Source organism: Magnolia sinica, chromosome 1 (genome assembly GCF_029962835.1).
Source record: "Magnolia sinica isolate HGM2019 chromosome 1, MsV1, whole genome shotgun sequence".
NCBI classification, from domain to species: Eukaryota; Viridiplantae; Streptophyta; class Magnoliopsida; order Magnoliales; family Magnoliaceae; genus Magnolia; species Magnolia sinica.
In genome coordinates this window covers 131,881,474-131,900,295 of record NC_080573.1, presented here as the reverse complement: position 1 = coordinate 131,900,295, position 18,822 = coordinate 131,881,474, and the positions used below count along the sequence as shown (strand labels likewise).

At 38.6% G+C, this 18,822-nt stretch overlaps 1 protein-coding gene across 6 annotated transcripts in view; it reads left to right on the top strand.

Moving 5' to 3' along the window:
* The window catches only part of LOC131217694 (diacylglycerol O-acyltransferase 1-2), a 55,275-nt gene extending 36,682 nt beyond the window's left edge, over window positions 1–18,593 (top strand). For 2 of the 6 annotated variants that reach the window (XM_058212674.1, XM_058212673.1), the window contains 5 exons: window positions 9,080–9,142; window positions 10,774–10,821; window positions 15,814–15,876; window positions 17,885–17,938; window positions 18,169–18,593. In XM_058212674.1, coding sequence (XP_058068657.1) covers window positions 9,080–9,142; window positions 10,774–10,821; window positions 15,814–15,876; window positions 17,885–17,938; window positions 18,169–18,276 — 336 coding nt within the window. In that variant the 3' untranslated portion in view covers window positions 18,277–18,593. The remainder of the gene's footprint in view (window positions 1–9,079; window positions 9,143–10,773; window positions 10,822–15,813; window positions 15,877–17,884; window positions 17,939–18,168) is intronic. The other 4 variants (XM_058212677.1, XM_058212675.1, XM_058212676.1 and 1 more) reach the window with 3 other exon arrangements.
* Window positions 18,594–18,822: the final 229 nt, after the last annotated feature.

Below are 18,822 nucleotides of genomic sequence, written 5' to 3'. Positions count from 1 at the left end.
CTTTGAGAGGGATTCAACATGGGGATCCTTATCTCCTTTCCTATTCATTGCGATCATAGAAGCGTTAAGCAGAATGCTTGTGAAAGGTCCGAAGGAGGGCATTCTTAGAGGGTTTAAAGCAAGGAAGGATGCTCCTCCTATCTTGCACTTACAGTTTGCATATGATACTTTCTTATTTTCTGATGGAGATGACTGTAGGGTTGATAGATTGCGGATGGTGATTTTGAGCTTTGATGTGGTGTCAGGCCTCAAAGTCAATATTGCGAAAAGTGAGACACTTGGGTGCACATCTCTCAAATTGATATAGAGAGATTAGTAGGAATTTTTGGTCTATCTAGGTCTTCCCCTTTGTATAGGGAAACCGGCTGAACACCCATGGGGAGTAGTAGTGGAAAGATTTGCAAGAAAATTATCCAAATGGAAGAGGGGGTATCTCTCTATCGGTGGTCAAATAACTCTAATCAAAGTAGTCTTGTCAAATCTCCCACTTTAATTTATGTTTTTATTTTGATGCCTGATGTCGATTGTAACCAAGTTGGATAAGTTGTGTAGTTTGCGGCAAGGTTCAGAGCAGGAGAAAGATTCATCTTTTGGTCTGGAAAGAGGTGTATAGACCGTATGCAGAAAGGGGGGCTGGTATTAGAGATCTTGAATCGATGAACTTGGCCCTTTTAGGAAAGTGGTTGTGGAGATATGGAATTGAAGATAATGCTCTTTGGCACGAGCTAATTGCAGGAAAATATGGAAGAGAGATTGGCGATTGGGAAAACAAGGCATCCTCTCGTTACAAAGCTTATTGGATTTGGAAAGGTATAGCTCACATTACTCTGAGATTTAAGGAAGGAATAACTTTTGTGGTTGGTAATGGGGAAAGTTTTAGATTTTGGGAATATGTGTGGGATGGGGAGAGCTCTCTCCAAATTGTTTAGCACACCTTGCTTTGAAGAAGAATATCATGGTGGCAAAGTGTTTCAGCCTCATCGGGTCTCAAGTGGTGTGGAATCCTCCATGCGGTGGCAATATGCTCGATATAGAAGTTTAAGAATTTCTTGGGTGCCTTCAAGATCGTGTGCCGGTTAGAGAAGAAAGGGATAGATTGTTGGTATCGAAAGACATAGATAGGGCAGTTATTGGTTCGGTCCTCCTACAATCTCCTTAGGTGTAAGGCTTTTGTGAGCATATGGCCTTTGAGTGGCACTATGGTGCCCCTCCCCGCCCCCCTAAAAAAAAAAAAAAAAAGGTGGCAACTTTCAGTTGGCTCATTGGAAGAGGAAAGGTCCTTACCATTGACAACCTTCAAAAAGAGGGGCATGATTCTCCCGAATGTATGTTGTGCAAGGCAGATACAAAGTCAATTTATCTTCTCTTCATTCATTGTCTGTATGTTAGTCGAATTTGGTGTTCTATTCTTAGTCTGTTTGGCATCTCTTGGTCTGTCGGAATCGCCTAAGGAGCTTCTTCTTGTGTGACATGGCATTTGCTTAGAGAGAATTTTCCGGGAACTTTGGCGATTGTCTTTGCCAACTATTCTTTAGGCCATTTGGGGGGAAAGAAATGGTATATGTTTTCGGAACGAGGCTTCTAAAGAAGGGGAAGTTATTCTCAAAGTCAAGAGTTTTGTTGTTGAATGGGCTTCTTGTATAATTTCATTACTCAAGAGTTTTACCCTATATTTAAGAAAATACACCCATATGTCTGTCAAGGAGACGGACACATACACAGAATGGTAAGGAACATGTCCACACCCCATGCATGCATGCATGCAAACGCAGGGAAGCATGGATTCAAGGTGGGTCACAAAGCCCAAAATAGCCTGGGCGATTGCCCAATGAATAGAACATGGACCATTCTACCATACAGAATCTTAAGTTTTAGAAACTACCAGAATTCATGAGTCATAAACGATCAATCATTCTTTAGTTCATTGTGAACGGGGCCTATAAAGCCTAAGCAATAGGCCTAGGTTTGGTCACCTTGAACAAACTTCACTACAATGGATGCAAAGTACACATGCATATGCACTTTTCGCACGTAAGTATATGGTGCTTTGGGGAATGCTAATATGACATACTTCATTATGACCTTAGGATTCTCTGTAACTTGAGATGCATGCAAAAATACAACTATGAACAAGTTAGGGGCATCTGTCATTTTGCACACATGTTTTGAAAGAGACAAAAAGGGAAAGGTCTTGTTGAAAACAAGTGGGAAAAGGAAGAAATAAGAAATCATAGGACGGGGAGGTGGAAGACATGGGTGGAGGAGGATACGGGGGGGGGGGGTTGGGGGGTGTGTAAGAAGATGCCTTGAATAGAAATTTATGAGACAAGTTTTGAAAAGAACCTTGGAGCATATGAACTATTTTCTACATTTAATTTATAGAATGAATGCAAAGGTATAATATTTATAGGCTTCCCGAGTCTTCGAGGAAGCTTCTGGAAACCTTTAGTATCTTTAGAGATAAGACTTAGGTAACCTATAAATATTATTCATTTTGTATTGTACCTTTGTATTCATTATCTCTAGGAAGATTTAGTGTAGTTAAAGGGTGTCAAGCGAACAACTAGGCATTTTGTGCCACTTGCATCTTACTTGGATCCCAATAGAGGCATTCTCCTCAGGCATGTGCCTTGGCAAGCATGCACCACCTGAAAATTCACGCAAAATAACTCTGACAACTTGAAACCTTTTTTTTTTTTTTTGGGGGGGAGGAGGAGATGTGCTCGTGGACTTCTAAACACACTTGAACACTTTTTTCTTTTTTTTTTTTCCATTTCTTTTATATCGAAGCTTGATTTATGAAAAGTTACCTCTTCTCCCAAATTTCTTGTATTTTTAATGAGCTCATTAGATCTTCTTGTTGATTCTTTCTTCTATTAGTGTTTTAAATACTACATTGGACTTCTTGAAAGCAATTTCACCTTCCATTTGTGCTTTACAAGTGACTAGGGAATTGGGATTTTGGGGGAATTGAAAATTTTAGGATTGTGGATTTGGAATTATGAAAAGTTGGATTGAAAATTTAGGGATTTGGCAAATTTGTGATGGATTGAGGAATTTGGGGGAGTTGTGAAATTTAGGTTAGGATTGGGAAAATGACAAATCAGGGTCTAGAATTGTGGGAAGTTTATGAAAAATTTGTGTTTGGGGTTTTGGGCTAAGAGGAATTGAGAATTTTATGGAATTAGGGTTTCTTGGTTCGGGAAGTTGGGGGAATTAGAAATTCTAACGTTTTGTGGATTCATTGGAATGTTTTAGCGCCTGTATGTTTTTTAAAGTGGCGTCTAGCTAATAAAAAGTTCACTTCATATTTATATATAAATATTAATATTTATGATGTGAAATAAATTTAAAAAAATGTGCCTAGATTCTCCAGGTGTGCACCTAGGCATTTCGGGCTTTCCTGAGGCACTTGTGCCTAATATGCATGTACCACCTTTAACTACATTAGGAATATTCCAGAGATCTTTTGCCGAAATAAGATTCTAGAAATCTTTTGAAGCTTGTGTAGAGTGGCGTACAAGAATTACCCTCATGGTGCATATAAATTAAAAGAATACCTCATAGAAATTGTACCACTATTTCTTGACACTCCTTGAAACTATGTTTGGTCCTAGTTTACTACTTATTTAGTGACGACAATATTGAGGAAGCAACTTAGGGCCTGTTTGTTGACGCTGAATTTTTGCACTTAACGCGGAATTGGGAAAATGTTCCATGTTTAGTGGTGTTTGTTAATATGTCGTTAACACGGAAGAAGGAAAGCGCTAAGAGGTTTTTCACTAAATTCTTTCCATGATAGGAGTCTGGCTTAATGGTGAACGCGGAATGCGCTCAGTGAATTTTTCATTAAACAAAAATTTTTGCTTCCAAAATTACCCTTTTTCAAGTTACTACAGCAATATATATATATATTCTTTAAATTGTCTGTGCAATACAAAATCAACTTTTAACCTATGAAACTTCATTATGCCCCACCATAATGTATGTGTTTCATCCATTTTTAAAGATCATTTTAGGGCTTTATCCCAAAAATGAGAGGAATATAAATCTCAGGTGGACCATACCACAGGAAAACAATAGTGATTGGATATCCATCATTAAAATTCTCCTAAGGCCCGATGTACTGTTTATTTGACATCCAATCTATTGATTAAGTCATATAGACCAAGATGAATGGAAAAAACAAAGATCAGCTTGATCCAAAATTTTTATGGCCTCCAATAAGTTTTTAATGGTTGACGTTCATTCAACACTGTTTTCCTGTAATGTGGTCCACTTGAGATTGGGATATACCTCATTTTTGGTCTCATACCATAAAATGATCTATAAACATAGATGGACGGCATGGATGAAACCAGTGTTCGCAATATCGTTACTATCGGTCGATATTATCGGTATCGCTGGCCAGCGAAACGAAACCCACACGAAACCAGTCGGAAGTTCTAAAAAAAGAAAAAGTATTTGTATCGCGCGATATATCGTACGATATCACAGGATTTTCTTCAATATCATCGAGATTTTTTTTTTTTTTTTTTAAAAAGGAAAAGGGATTTCGTACCTGTGATACATCAGCGGAGATTCCGGTGAGAAATCTGTAAATTTTTTTCGAGATTTGGGTTTGATTGAGGAATTGGGGATTTTAGGGTTCCGGACCTTCCAGAACACTCCTTTTCGTTCGGAACCCTCCATTTCGAAATGGCTTCCTCCCCTTTGAAATCGGATTTGGTACTAAGTTGCCCTCTTATTGTACTGAGAAAACTCCATGGGGCCACCGTGAATGTATGTGGGTTATCCACGCCGTCCAATTGTTTTTACAGCTCATTTAAGGGGTTGAGCCCAAAATTGAAGCATATCCAAAGCTCAAGTGGACCATACCCTAGGAAACAATGGGAATATTGATTTCCACCGTTGAAACCCTGATAGGCCCCACAGTGATGTTTATTTGTAATCCAACCTTTCATAAGATCACAAAAACATGGATTATGGTAGAACATAAATATAAGCTTGATCCAAAACTTTTGTGGCCCTCAAGAAATTTTCAATGGTATACATTCAATTCATACTGTTTTCCGTGGTGTGGTCCATTTGAGATTTAGATATGCTTCGATTTTCGGCTCAAGCCCTAAAATTATCTGATAAAATGGATGTAAGGAGTGGATAAAATATATAAATCACGGTGGACCCCACAGAGTTTACTCAATGTGTGGTTACGTGTGGTGCAAAGACAAGTGCTGACACTCCTGAGTTGTACCAATGGTTCAAAGGAGATCAATGTTACATAGGTCACACAATGATCTATTAATTATATCAACTCCGTTCATCTATTTGGTGAGATCATTTTAGATCATGAACCCAAAAAATGAGTCATACCCAAAGCTCAAGTGGACCGCACCACAAATAGCAGTGGGACAATGATTCTCACCATTAAAACATTTGTAGGGCCCACCATAATGTTTATTTTCCATCCAATTTGTTCATAAGGTCACACATACCTGGATGAAGATGAAAAACAAATATCATATTGATCCAAAACTTCTGTGACCTCAAAATGGTTTCATTGGCAGAAGTTCAATTCCCTACTATGTTTTGCAGTGTGATCCACTTGATAATTGGATCTGCCTTATTTGTAGGCTCAAGCCTTACAACTAGCTCGCCAAATGGACGGACTGTTTGGATATAACACATACCTCATGGTGGGACCCACAGAACTTGGTGACGTGAACACACCAGCCAGTCCGCTTCCATTCGCATGGGGAGGGATTAGGTGAGACTCATGCGCGGATGTACTGCCAAACCCTTTAACAGGAAACGTATGTGGGGCCCACCATGATGTTTATTAGAAATCCACTCCGTCCATCCTTTTTGTGAGCTCATTTTATGACTTCAAACCAAAAGGGAGCAGATCCAAGACTCAAGTGGGCCACACTAAAGGTGGGTATGGAAATTTCTACGGTTGAAACCTCCTTTGGGTCGACAGTGATGTTTACGTGCTATCCATACCGTTCATAATATCATTCCTACTGGGATGAACTAAAAACAAAAATATTAACGTGATTCAAAACTTTGGTGGCCCCACGAATATTTCAACTGTGGATGTTCAATCCTCAAGTTTTCAGCCCACTTGAGTATTGGATCCGGCTCATTTTTGGCCTGATGTCCTAAGATGAGCTCATAAAATGTATGGACGGAGTGGATTTCTGACAAACATCACAGTGGGCCTACCTAGGTTCCCATCGCACTTCTAGCAAAGGCTTTTGCATGAAATCCACGTCGATGAGACTTTCTACGATATTGTCTATTTTTGGATCTGCCTCATTCTTTGGTTCCTATATGCACAATATTGTCTATTTGTGGATGAGCAGTATTATTTCTAGCCCTGTTGACATGGAGACGATGATTATGAGCCACCACGCAACTCTATGTGGGTCTAGGCCACAACCAGTTCACATCATTGATATGTATATATTTTCAATTTTTACCTTTTCTTTTGCTCTTCAATAAATTAGTTGTATTTTCATACATGTCTTTAACACATTTATAAATGTCATGCATTCAATTTAAATCTATTTGCATTAGTTAAGTTAAATATCGCATAGCTTAGGACCCTATACAAATGAAACTTATTATGTGCACCTTTTTTTTGAGATGTTATAATTTAAAAGTGTGTATTAAGGTCCTTTTTAACAATTCCTGAAGTTTCATTAAAAAATTCAATAATTTTCCCAATGTTTCCCCATGTTTCCCAAAAAGTGCGATAAATTATGCGATACAAACGATATATCCCGTGCGATAACCGATACGTATTTGTATCCCAAGGGTGCAATACATAGCTCGATACCAATATTTTGAACACTGGATGAAACACACATCATGGTGGGGCTCACATAGCACCGACCATCAGCCATTCGCTGGTGGCAGGGAGTAGCCAATTTGTTTCCGCGGACGCGGATTGGATACTAATAGGTTGAGTAGCGAGACTCGCTACCGAAGTTACGTCACCAAGTTATATGGGCCCCATCATGATGTATATTTTGTATCCACGCTGTACATCCATTTGGAAATATAATTTTAGCTAAAGATCCAAAGAATGAGTCAAATCCAAACCTCCAGTGGACCTCACCTCAGAAAACAGTGGGGAGAGTGACACCCACCATTAAAAACTTAAATAGGTCACAAAAGTTTTTGATCAAGCTGATATTTGTTTTTTCCTTTGTTTTTTTCCCTTCTTTCATGTCCGTGTTAACTTGTGAACAGGATAATCACGGTGAGCCTTAGGAAGGTTTCAACGATAGGCATCAATCTCGCCGCTGTTTTTTTTTTTTTTGGGGGGGGGGGGGGGCTAGCAACTACATATTTGGATTTGCCTCATTCTTTAACTCATGCTCTAAAATTAAATATCAAAATAGATGGACGGTGTAGACAAAGCACATACATCATAGTGGGCCCATGGAACTTTATGACGGGGTCAAGTACATATTTGGATCTGCCTCATTCTTTTACTCATGCTCTAAAATTAAATATCAAAATAGTTGGACGGTGTAGACAAAGCACATACATCATAGTGGGCCCATGGAACTTGATGACGTCACTTCGGTAGTGAATCTCACTATTCAACCTGTAAGTAGCTAATCCACGTCCAAGTAGGATGCGGATTGGTTGGTGTACCTCACACCAGCTATATAGCTGCTGTATTGATGTCAGCGAGTTCTGTGGGTCCCATCATGAGGTATGTGTTATATCCAAACCATTCATCCATTTGGCGAGCTCATATTAAAGCTTGAGACGAAAAATAAGCTGTAAAAAGCGGAGGGGGATTGAACGTCTACCATTGAAACCCTTTTTGGGGTCACAGAAGTTTTAGATCAATATGATTTTTTTTTTCCTCCTCTTCATACAGGTATTTGTGACCTTATGAACATATTGGATGGAAAATAAACTTAAATAGGCCACGGAAGTTTTGGATCAATATGTTTTCACTTCATCCAATTGGGAATGACCTTATAAATGATTTGGATAACATATAAATATAAGGTGGGCTTATTTGAAGGTTTTGTTGCTATTGGTGTTCAACCCTATACAACACAGTGACAATCTTCCCGCTAAGAGGAATTGAGGGGCTTATGATGATATTTTAGCTTTTTATTAAGTATTTTAGTTTATTTAAATTAAATATAATGATTTTATTTTCATTTAATAAAAAATAATTTCTTTATAATGTAAAACATTTCCAAATGAGAGATAGGGACAAATGTGTCAAATTGATATATTTTAGACATTTAAGATGTTTGTTAACAAACAGTTTGTTTAAGATTCAGTACTTAATTTTTAGATTGCAGCCATAATTATCAAACAAGTTTTTTTTTTTTTTTACTTCAGATTTCAGATTCAGGCTTCAGATTTCAGATTCGGTCTTTAGACTTCAGATTTAACAAATGGGGCCTTAGTACAAATATCACGAATTGCTGAGAAGGAATAAATATGTTGTGAATCTGACCAGAAATGATTTTTCTCATGAAAAAAAAAATGATAATTAAGCATGGTGTGTCTTGTGGTAGGTTTATTACTGATTTGGTTTTCTTTCCTTCCCTCATTTACTTCTGTCTCTAATTTTTCTTTACATCATCTGTTCTCTGAACATGATATGTTTATGGTTTAGACTCAGAGTTGGATGTATGTTTTGCATTGCTTAAAAAATGGTGGAGACTCTTCTACTGTGCACATTGCACTGAGAAGAATACATTAACCATCTGTTTTTTTTTTTTTTTTTCCAAAATGGCCACTTACTATTTTACTCTTAACCAACCATTTGATAGCCATTAATTAGATGGTTGGGATTGCTTGATCAGTGTGATTATAGAGATGCTCCATCCACAACGGAACGGACCATTTGGATGGTCTAATAGCTGTACAACACTGCACATATGAGGATTGATGAATCATTACCAATTTTTGATATTGTGAAAAACTAACATAGAGTATGCTTCTATATTTATTAATGAAAAATATGACATGGGAGGCAGGTAACATAAAATAATGGGTAAAAACATTCACTGATGATAAGTGTTACTGATTGCAGCCTGTTCACAAATGGATGGTTCGTCATATTTATTTTCCATGCTTACGTAATGGGATACCGAAGGTAATTCTTTCTTTAGGTTTACAAGGTGTTATACACATTGTCACCAACACGATTATAGTTGCCAAGCAGTGTTGCTCTGGTTTTTTCTTTTCTTTTCTTTTCTTTTCTTTTTTACTTATACTATTCTGTTGTCAGCCCTCCTTTTCTTTTTATTTTTCATTCAACGGATACGATGCTGTTCTGTTCTCTATACCAAAAGCTCACCGGAAGTGTTATAATTGGTCCCAGCCTCTAAAATGAGTAGTAAAGCTTGGATATAATGGATACAAATGGTAAAATTCCTTCAGTGCCATTAAAAATAACTCCTACAAGCTGTGGCTGGAACTATTTCCCTGGTGACTGCAATTGAAAGAGCTCAAATACAGTTTTACGCAACCTTGATTGATCACCATCACTCTTTACTTGAATTCATTAAGCAGGTGCCAAGTGTCAAAGTATCCATGTACGTTTGAGACTGGAAATCATTTAATCTAATCACTCATGCACATTGGACAGCAAATAATTGATATTAGCAATATTATGCCAATAAAAATAAATAAAGTAAAAAAATAAAAATAAAGGAAATAAGCTTTAGAGACAGGTGCTGCAGACCATTATCTAAACTTAACTTGCACCACGACTGCCTACTTTTCATTAGGGCATGTTAGACTATGCTAGGAAGGCTTAAGTGCCGCAACCCCCAGGCAGCTTACATAGTTCAAAAGGCAATTGTGTCCAAATAACCATTATCACCATGCTTGTTGAGACTGTGGGTGACAGTTACAACCTCTATTTTGGCACTCACTGCCACAACATAGGATCTGGTATCTTCCGACCTTCACCATGTCCCAGGTTTTATTCGTAAAAAGACTGCCACCAATTAACATTGTTGTGAAAAATTATAGATATCCCTCAGGAACTGTTGAATCATATTTTGAAATTTAAGAAAAGAAAAAAGATGTTTAGAAATCTCTCTAGTAACCCATCAGTCATCACCAATGAGTCATAGTAATCTTGCTGATCTTTGACGTAATTTCCTTAAAGAAAAATTGGAGTATTAATGAAAAGTGACAATTGCTTGAGTAGTGTGATCTGAGTTAAAAGGATTCACAGATGACATCAACCACCATAGTTCTTATTTTCTCTTTAGTTAATAGCTACCGTGACTTGTTGAGTCAGAGGATTCAGGAAAGACAAATGAACCATAACAGCTTGATGGCACACTTTTTCTACAGTTCATTAAACTACATGTATCATGATGCATTTCAATTAGGAATGCTATTGCTAGAAGGAGTCACAACGACCTGTCATGGTTACTATTGCTCCTATATTTCATCAAATAAAGTATGGCTCATTTTGATTAAGCAGTTGTAGATAAGTCCTGAAAGTTTAAATTTCTTTAAATTTTAAATATCAGGACTTGTTAAAGGGATAAAGAGAAATGAGTCACCTTCAAGATTGTTGCCTAGCTAGAATGTTTGTTCTCCTCCTCCTCCTCTTCCTCTTCCTTTCTTTTTTCCTTTTTCCCGGACCAAATCTTTTCAACATCCTTTTGGCTCCATTCCTATATACGTTGACTGGTTTGATTTTTGGATGGCCTTCATTTTTGCTAATGCCGATTTTAATGATGTTTTGATTGGTTTCAATTGCAGGGAGTTGCTGTAGTGATTGCCTTCTTTTTTTCTGCTGTATTCCATGAGGTGTGTTGCTGCCTTTTTTTTAAATCTCTTGTTGAGCATCCATTAATTCAGAGATGCAATTTGAATGCACTGACATTTTTTTTTTAATACTTAGAATAGTATTGTGAAATTTGATATATAGGGCCCCAAGGACCAAATAGTACAATCCAAAATCTAGTTACCAGTTACATATAAAGATGATCAGAGATAATCTTAACATCGTACAATCATTCCAATCTACATACTCCTTGTATGATCTCCCTAGAGTTGCTATTGGATTAATTTATCCCCATGGCCCAGTTAAGAACATATGACCACTAACGATGGGAGCCTCCAAATTTTCACTCTTCCTTACCGGCCTAACAGGATGTTGCCCTTGGAAAATTTTATTGGATTCTCTGTGACATCAACCCGTCCGCCCAAAAGGCCAAAAGAGCCTCCAAATTTTGCACTATATTACTTTGGAAGAGTAGTGTATAAATAAGTGTTCAGTTTTTTTTTTTTTTTTTTTTCCTTTTGCGGAAAATGCTGACTTCAGTGATAACCATATTCTCTTCCTTAAGTTATGAATGGTTATTTTTTCCCCTCCTTCCGACCAACCAACTGAAAGCAATAAACCCCAGGAGGATGCTAGATTTCCACAAAAATGTTCTTTATGCTTTTCTACCTGTGAGAGTCCCTCGATAACAGGAAAGAAAGATTTCATTAAGAAGACTCCATCTTTTTCAGTGGCCCTCCTGGCTCCTGCAGCCATCTGTTTTTCCCAGTCTCAATATGCAGAGATTCAAACATCCCATCATACTTACATTCTGAGTTTTCTTCTGAATTTTGGAGATCATTCAACCTGATCTCTCCTTTGTCAACTTAAATTTGGTGGCATAACCTGGGGAAAGGTTAGTAGAAAGCACGATCACTGCATTACAACTCCTGTGTACCCTGCTATTGCTTTAGGGAACTCACCTCTATTTGAAACACCACTATCCATGGGCTCAAGGTCCTATATTGTAGAAGATTTTGGGAACCCACCTCCATTATGATTTGTGTGTTTGCAGGAAATAACTCACTTCTCTAGACTATTCCCTTCTGTCCCGTATCCCCATAGGCCGTAACCGCTTGCCAAGCAGAGTGGATATGATGCCTACCCCTCCTTGACTGATCCTATTCATTGTCGATCTATGAAGCCCATTCTAGAGCAGAAGGGAGAGGATCAGACCCAATTTGAACTAATTCCTCCTCTGGTGACACAACAAAGTCAGAAAACACTCAATATATTCAAGTTGGTAATGAGGGACAGAGTCCTCAGTCCAACATGACTACTAGCAATATAGGTCCAAGATCCTAGCTGTAGGATGACCGATCCCCATCACCACACCCTTGAACCAGAAAGCATTGATATTTGGTATTATTTTCCTCCCATTGATGTTCCTAGGGACAAATACTGGATTTGCCCCAGTATTACAAAAACCAGCATACAGAACTGCTTTGGTGGCCTCGGGGTGGAGGCCAGCTAGTGGTTCAGAGAACATGTGTCATTCAACTGCTCGAAGCTGGAAGAGGGTGCCTGATGGGAGGAAAGAGTGAGGGCTGATGGGTGATTCACCGAGAGAGCTAAAGATTCCCGAAGGTATGAGAAAATACCACCAATGGACGGGTCGAAGCTGGAAGAGGGTGCCTGATGGGAGGAAAGATTGAGGGCTGATGAGTGGTGATTCACGGAGAGAGCTAAAGATTCCTGAAGGTTTGAAAAAACACTACCAATGGACCGGTCTTTCAATTGAAAGACCAGTTTCAAACCACGAGCAATAGGTGTCACTCTCAAAGACTCCAACACATCACTTTTCGGATCGAAGTGACCAAGAGACATTAATAAGGACTGTTGCTAGGGCTGGATCTTGTACCACTTGGACCGCTCCCACCCCTTTGTTTCGCAAAAAAGCATCATTACCTCACTGCCACTGTGACTGCTTCTGAGGACAACTGAATACATCCAACCCTAACACGCAATGCATCACGACCATCCTATCTGCTATGTAACTCTTAGCTGCACCCACTGATGTCTGGGAACTTCTGAACTTTTGGATCGGAGCATTCAGATCTGCCAAATCAGCCCTCATGCTCAATGAGGTTAAGAGGATGGCTTCCAGACCACCCATTGGACTCCACCTGGCTAATGGATCCCATGGCCATTTAATCTAAGGGCACTGATTCTAGAGGTCTGCAGAATGCCTCCCCTGCAAGTGGATGGACTAAGTGGGTCACCCCAGGAACCTCAAGGATGGTGAACACTGGAGGGCTAGGTTTTGGTTTGGAAATGGGCAGGGTTGCCAGGCCCTGTTGAGCTAGGGCTTGGGCCCCTAAAATTGGCATGAGGGCCAGGTTCAGGCCAGAAATCTATGCCCCAGGTGTGAATCAGTAACCTAATAATCTTGATCCAACAACGGATGTTCAGAGCCACAATTGAAGGGCACCAGAACTTTAGACATACCCACCAACCTTCGTAACAAAACATCAACCCTAGAATCCTCCGCTATCTTCTCCAGGAAAGACAATAGAAAACTGCCAATTGATAGAACCTGGCTAGGTTTCCCTCAGTGTTTTAAATAGCGGTAGCGTGTTGCATAGCGTTCAACCCTCCGTAGCGTGTAGCGAAATAGCGTAAGCTACACGATACTTCTATTTTTTAATTTTATATATATATATATATATATATATATATATATATATATATATATATATATATATATATATATATATATATATATATATATATAGTAAACAGTAAGAAAAAAACAAAATATATAAATGTTACATTCTTCAAAATGAAAATCAACATACGCACACCACTTACACTCATACGCATACCATAGTGGGCCCACCATAGAAAACAATGCAAATCTACCCCTTTATGCACCTCAGTGGGCCCCACGTGGGCCACACCATAGAAAATAATGCACATCGACCCCTTCACGCACCCCAGTGGGCCACACCATAGAAAATAATGCACATCCCACCTCTTCATGCACCTCAGTGGGGCCCACGTGGCCACACCATAGAAAATAATGCACATCCCATCCCTTCACACACCTCAGTGGGGCCCACGTGGGTCATACCATAGAAAAAAAAAGTATAAAGAACAAAAAACCGACAGTAACCGGCATTTTAAAAGGAAAAAAATGAGGAAAAAAACTGAAAATACCAAGTTATTTTCATTGTACATCAAAAAAATTCAAAAAAAAAGGAACGAGCGTACCTATTTTTGTCTCAAGATGAGATTGAATCAGTGAAAACTACAAATGTTGAAGCTCCACAACGATCGATTTGCGTTTGGAAGCAGTTTTTCTAACTCAAGATTGAAGAGTGGGGAGAGGAGCAACGTCAGCAGCATCGGTTTGCCCCTGGCAATAGATTTTCGACCTCAACATTGAAGGGTGGGGAGAGGAGCATCATCGGCGGCATCGGTTTGGGCCTGTAACAAGATTTTCGATCTCCAGATGGAAGGGTGGGGAGAGGAGCTATGTTGGCTGCATCGGTTTGAGTCTGGAAGCCCTTTCGAATAGGGTTTTTTTTTTTTTTTTTTTAAAACTTTAGTTGTGGCTTGTGGTGTGAGTTCACCACTGTTTCATGCAAAAAAAAAAAAAACAAAAAAAACCAGACAGGTAGCGCACGCTACCTGCGCTACACGCTACTAATCTGTAGCGTACGCTACGACCCCTGTAGCGTGCGCTACAGGGGATAAACGCTATTTGCTACGCTACGCTACATAACGTACGCTGCTATGCTACGGATGCTACTGAAAACACTGGTTTCCCTCGCCTAGGAAGCACCTCCTCACTCTGGGATGAGACCCTTAACCCTTGCCAATTAGTATCAGAACCACTGCGAGGCTCGAATACCTCAATGACTCTTCCATCTAACTCCTTGCTGTTCATCACCTGAATGACCTTCCTCACCTCATCTTTGTATCAAAATCTCAGAAACATGAAGCTCTTGATCCTACCAGACTGCTGATCCCATGGGATGAACACATCCTCATGCTCCCAAAGGCACCAAAAATCCCATCACTACTGGAATCGAAATGGATATTATGAACAAATATGAAAATATGGACATCTGTTTGCTTATCTTCTGGCCTTTGATTTCCTAATGGCCACCCAGTTTCCCTCTGAATCTGTCTGTCCATTACCTGTCTTGCCACACAGATGTTTGCTTCTCTGCTGCACGTGATTTGATCTCACTTCCTGGTTTCTGTTCTGGAGATATCAACATGCTCCATACTATCTTCTTCATCTTCTCAAGAATCACATAATAGTCTGAATTAGGGATAATTGATTGAACTGAAATCCAAATACATTGTTGTGATAAGAGCAGCTGCTAAGTGGTTTCCTGTTTGAATCATTGGAAAACTGTTTATTGTAAACACCTCACTTTCTGTAAGCATTCCATATCTGTGGAGGTCTTGGGCCGTATTACTAGTTAGAACTGAAATACTGATAGGTTATATTCATATCTTGAGAGATATATACAGTGGATGTTAAAGTCTTCACAACTAGACAGGAAATGCAAATGACCCAAGCCTTGGCGTACTTCCGTGCAAGCCAACGCAAGAAACAACTAATAATCTATGCATTTCTCTTTTGTTCTAACAATTCATTTTTCATCTCAGACTCCTTAATGAGATATTTTTATTTTATTTTATTTAAATAATACCCTTAATGAGCATATATCCTGAGCTAGTGAAATCCAATCTTGGTTGCAAGAAACAACTAATAATCTATGCATTTATCCTGTTCTAACAATTCATTTTTCATCTCAGACTCCTTAATTAGATTTTTTTTATTATTTAAATAATACCCTTAATGAGCATAGTTCTCAAGCTAACAAAGGCCAATCTTGGTGCACTGAATAGTTATTATGCCAGCTGATTATTGTTATACCCTTTATTATTTTATGTACTCACATTTTTGAACTATATGACAATGTGTTGATGTTCAGCTGTCTTTGTTTTATCTGCAGCTTTGTGTTGGTATTCCTTGCCACATTTTCAAGCTGTGGGCTTTTATAGGGATAATGCTTCAGGTAAATGCCTGTCAGAGGTTTATTTTTTGTTTTGTTTTTGGTCATGCCATATCAAAAGTAGCTCTATTTTTCTATTTTGTGCTGCTGCTTTAGCCTTGCTGCATCTTCTATTGATGAAACACTTAATTGGGGATGAGATTTGCCTGTATTCCTAGTTTCCTTTAACTTGGTAGGATACCCATGCTTTAGTATAGCGAGGCCTGACTCCGCTTAGTAGTCAGTACACAGTCACATATTTTTCAGTCATGGGATTGAAGAAAGGTAGCAGCACCTCATTGCATCCTGGTCAGAAAGGTACGAACTGATTACTGCATTATATATATATATATATATATATATATATATTGCTTCTTGTTGTCTATTGACAAACTTCTAATAGACAATCTTCAATTACTACCTAAAGTTCATTTTAGTTGAAGTTGGTAGGGTTTTTTCCCCATGGGTGGAATATTCTCCTTCTCTCTGGGAATCTTATTGTCAAAGGAGATTCCAAAAATGTTATGAGGTCGGCATCATATGTGAATTTGGAGCAATGGAAATTAACTTTTATTTTTTATGGGGTCTACTAAGCCCACAGTCTGTAGAGCCTTGCCAATCTACACGCACTGGTCCACATGTGCAAGATCCGAGCTTTCAATCAAGTGGGACTAGTGTTCGAAGTATCGATATCAGTGGCTGGGGATACGGAAACAATGTCGATATCGTTGATGATGGATATGTGGGGAAACATGGGGAAAATGGTGGATTTTTTTAGCGAAACTTCAGGAGAGGCTAAAATACACATATTTGCATATTTAGGAATAAAAAAATTATGAAAAAAATGTATACATAATAAGTTTCCATTTAATGGGGGCCTAAAAGCATGTGTTGTCGTAAGAAATTAGTCCAACCATCCCATATATCCATCCAACCATCTAACCTTCCATCCAAACATCCATCATATTTCAGAATATTGACAACAAACGATATTTCCCGGAGAAATTGTTGACAATTGAAAAGGAAACGAAAGACGGTGGTCTCGATATCACCATGTTGCGATAATGATAATCTTGTGATATTATCAATATTGTCGTTGAGACATTGAACACTGCACACCACCATGTGCCCATAAAAAACAATTTAGATGGATTTTTTTTAAAAAATAAAAATAAAAAATTTAATAAACAGATTTTTGGCAATTTGGATACATTGGTGATATTATTGAAATATCATTGATTCGCCGGCGAGACAAGCGACACCTAGAATTTACACGAGAAAATATTGGCGTTATCGATACATAAGCGATACAAGTGACACCTGAAATTTACAATCGAAAATGTTGGTGATACATTGGCGATATTGATACGTTGCCGATACTTGGTGATATATCACCGATACCTGGAATTTTTGGTATTACCAGTGTTATTGGTATTGCCACCAGTGTTATCAATATCGCCGTGCTAGAGATACGAATGGTATCGAGGATACTCCGAACAATGGATGGGACACAGTGATTAGATTTTTGTCTACCCGATGCGGAAAGCTTAGATCTCGTACATGTGGCCTATTGGAATGTATACTTGTGTCTGGATGGTCAGGGCTCCACATGCTTGTGGGCTCGGCAAAACTCTTCTGACAAAAATTCGGATTTGTCATCATGTTTAAATATTTCATTTAATCATGAATATAGAGGCTAGTGATATTGCAGAGTTTCTGAGTTCTAAAAGCTCACCTTTGTATTGGGGACTCAATGCCCCTCTTTTGATGTTTCTTTCTTTAGTTCTTAATAAAATTTTGACGGCTATTACATACAGAAGTTCAGTTTTTGATCTTTTTCCCCCTTTCTAAAATGGAATATTACGTAGACAGCAACTTTCCTATCAATCTCTTACAATCATTTATGTTTCATTCATGTATATTCTAAGAGGATGTTTCTCAACCACAAATTCTTAGAGTTATATCATCTTCACACCCATGGGGATTTTGCATGCGATATTCACTGGATGGCTATCTTGTTATTTTGTAACAGGTCCCCTTGGTCATCTTGACTAATTACCTCCAAAATAAATTCAAAAACACCATGGTATGTCTTTCTTTGTGGCAAATTGCCCTAGCATTTTCATCTTTAGGACTAGTCATCCTGAAATGCACTTTTTGCGAATAAAGGTTGGAACTAAAGTGGTCAAGATTATAGAAATGCCATCGCAACTTTCCAGTTTCCAAAATTTTGTCGACCAGATTCTCAACATTGCAATTCCTCAGTTTTGGTATTTGATTGAACTGAATCTTGGATGAATTGATGACCTTTGCCAGGTGGGGAATATGGTCTTCTGGTTCTTTTTCAGCATTCTTGGACAACCCATGTGTGTCCTCCTTTATTACCATGACTTGATGAATCGTAGTAAAGTGAGAACATCGTAATCTAAACCAATTCGATGTACATTGATTACTTTGGTGGAGAAAGCTCAGCAATTGAAGATGAGGTATACATCTCCCAGCTCCCTACTGTCGGTGCAAGGTTGCACTGCTTGTTGAAATTAATATCTTGCTATTGTTCATCATGAGGCGCAATGTACATATATAACCAAACCATGCCCCATCTGATGAATTTTCTGTAGAAACTGGCGAACATGTTTATTAACGCAAGGCCAAAAGTAATCTATATTATTTTGGCCATTGAGCTGGGCTAAAGTGTACGGGACCTTTCTTTTTGAGTAAAGGGATATGATTTTGAGGCATATGAACTTTTTGTGGGTCAATTTGTTGCCCTGAAAATTCATTGCGGGTTGATGCAGTTGATGTTACCTTTCACGCTTCATGCTTTGCTTGTAAGAGTGTTCTTCAAGAAAGCATCTAATGAATGAACAAATGATCAGGTTTGGGAAGGATTTTCTAACAACCTCCATTTATGTATCAGTGAAAGGTTGGGTCAGCTGCCTTTGGTTGCACCAAATATTTGTTTTGTTT